Genomic DNA, 2,340 nt, shown 5'->3' on the forward strand with positions numbered 1-2,340 from the left:
TTGTAATGCACTATCCGCAACTACTTTAATTTGTGGCACTTACTGTGTAAAATTTTGGCCTCGAGTATTTAAATTCTACAAATTGTAATGTATTTTAATTTTTGTTAAAGATTGCATTTTGAAGACTTTGTAATCGTTTTCGGAAGACAATACTCGAAACACAAAGGCAATGTCCCATGAGGCCTGTTGTGTGACATCGATTTTGATTATTTTTTCCCCACCGGAGAGTTTATGGAATTATATTAAGGCGCCTCGAGTATGTATATGAAGCTAATAAATACATAATATATACATTTAAATAGATGTAGTTAACAAAACAACTAATAAGAACATCTTTCTGTGAACGACAATGAACTTGAAAAAGAACAATGCATCACTTTAATTACCGCATTCGTCTATATAAGTTGATAAAATTTTTAATTCTGAAGCACTGTCGTTTTGTTGTCACAATCTGCTTTTTTTGTAGCTAGAAAGTTGTGAAAACCATGACGATCGTATTTTTCTGTTTGGTATTGGTAGTCTTCGTACAGGTAAGAGCGTTCCTATTTGTTAGTTTAACAGTTTATATAGACCTGTTTTTATACCTATATAAAAGCTTATATATCTATACTTTTAATATATAACTATATAGGGCCTATAGGTTTAACAAAAATACCGACAGATTTGACACAGTAGGAAACAATGGCTGTCTCGATATAGAAACAAAATTGGTAAGCAAAATTTTAAATATAGCCTAAGATACGCAAGTGTATTAAGAGTTTTTGGAAATGACCTTCATCAGTTAAGTGATGATAGTACACACGCACCTACACTATTTCTATTTTTATAGTATTGAGTAACGCATCCGTCTTATACGATCTATTACACAAAAAAGTTCCGTTCGAAACTATTTTAGGTTTGTACTAACCGCTTACCGCTCCCTTTGTATCCAAATTGTCTTCCTAATAACGTTTGGCCTCGTAATCATTCGCATCCTTCCTTCAACCCAGCCCTTCACTTATTGTGCAATAAAAGGACTGAGTCCAATATCTGTTAATTGATACACGCACGAATTGTTGAAAGTTGTAAGGCTTCAATCATGAAACTCATACTTGCCTGGTGTTTGGTTCTTATCGTCATTCATGTAAGTTATACATGTTTGTATATTGTTTTCAAAAGAGTCAGAGTATGTGGGGAGGGCCGGGGAGAGGTGTACCACTCATGCATCATTGAATTCTTCATTCCATTCTACCTTAAGCCGGTTACTCACTGCGTGCGATGGCGACGCGACGGCAAAGCGACGACGCGGACCCAACGGATAGTCTTTTTATGAGTCTTTTTTGATGAGTATCCGTTCAGGTTGTCACTGACAATCAGCAGACAGCGTCTATCGCTCGCCGGAAGCAAATGTGGATTCATCATGCGACGGTCGTACGACCGTCGTACGACGCATTGAGTGTCAGCCTTTATATCTACATAAACTTCCTTTTATGTAGATGGCACCTATACTTGCCACACGTCTCTAATTATAGGTTTTCCTAGTATTAGTTAATTTTGGAGAGCGCCACCAGCGACGGTATATATCGAGAAACTTTTAATCCAAGAAAAAGTATACTATGAAACGCCAAGCAAATAGGTAATATGGAACGCCATTGGTGTCAAAATAGATTTAAAGACAAAGATTGGGGACTGGAACCCAGTCTAGATGGCACCATACCATTATTCCAACTTTCCAGTAACTTTTGAGTTGGTAGAAATATTTTGCAAGACTTTGCAAACAATTGATGATAATGCTGGGGTACTTTCAGAGAGTTTTTTTTTTTTAAATTTAGATTTTTAAAGAAATTCAATAAAGCTATTCTAATAAAATTATGGTTACGGGTCATTTCGCATCACTAATCCTGTACTTAGCTTTAACCACTGTTTGGAAGGTCATTCCATGTGGTGTATTTTTTGACCGTGTAAAATTGCTCAATCACGTTTCTTTTTACTCCCGCCTAAAGCGATTTATAGTGATTAATGTATTCACTTTGTTTTCTTTATAATTACAAATTTAATTGCTTTCTATTTTTTTTTCTCTTTCGTGGCGTAACCACCACCTTTATTCAAACAATCAGTACAGTACAGTACAATATTTTCTTCTATATCAATTTTTTTTTCCATTACCTTCATGGCATTACCGTTTATTTTCTTTATTATATCATTTTTTAACAACCAATAACGTGTATAATCGAATAAAGGTATTTTGGAATAAAATATAATTTAAATTGTTTAATAGAATAATTTTATTTTTTTATATCACATTATACGGTATATAATTATAATATAACATACTTTATTTAATATAATCTTCATGAAATG

General features: G+C 33.9%; 1 protein-coding gene across 3 annotated transcripts in view; it reads left to right on the forward strand.

The window, feature by feature from the left end:
- The first annotated feature begins 392 nt into the window (after positions 1–392).
- The window catches only part of LOC117118985 (GLIPR1-like protein 1), a 13,184-nt gene continuing 11,236 nt past the window's right edge, over positions 393–2,340 (forward strand). Inside the window, exon 1 of one of the 3 annotated variants that reach the window (XM_033263748.1) lies at positions 393–530. In XM_033263748.1, the coding sequence (XP_033119639.1) occupies positions 486–530 (45 nt within the window). In that variant the 5' untranslated portion in view covers positions 393–485. Of the gene's footprint in view, positions 531–986; positions 1,124–2,340 lie in introns of those variants that run through there. The other 2 variants (XM_033263749.1, XM_033263747.1) reach the window with 2 other exon arrangements.

The sequence above is a fragment of the Anneissia japonica genome, unplaced genomic scaffold, assembly GCF_011630105.1.
Source record: "Anneissia japonica isolate Jap-2015-1 unplaced genomic scaffold, ASM1163010v1 scaffold1826_len1998817_cov189, whole genome shotgun sequence".
NCBI lineage: Eukaryota > Metazoa > Echinodermata > Crinoidea > Comatulida > Comatulidae > Anneissia > Anneissia japonica.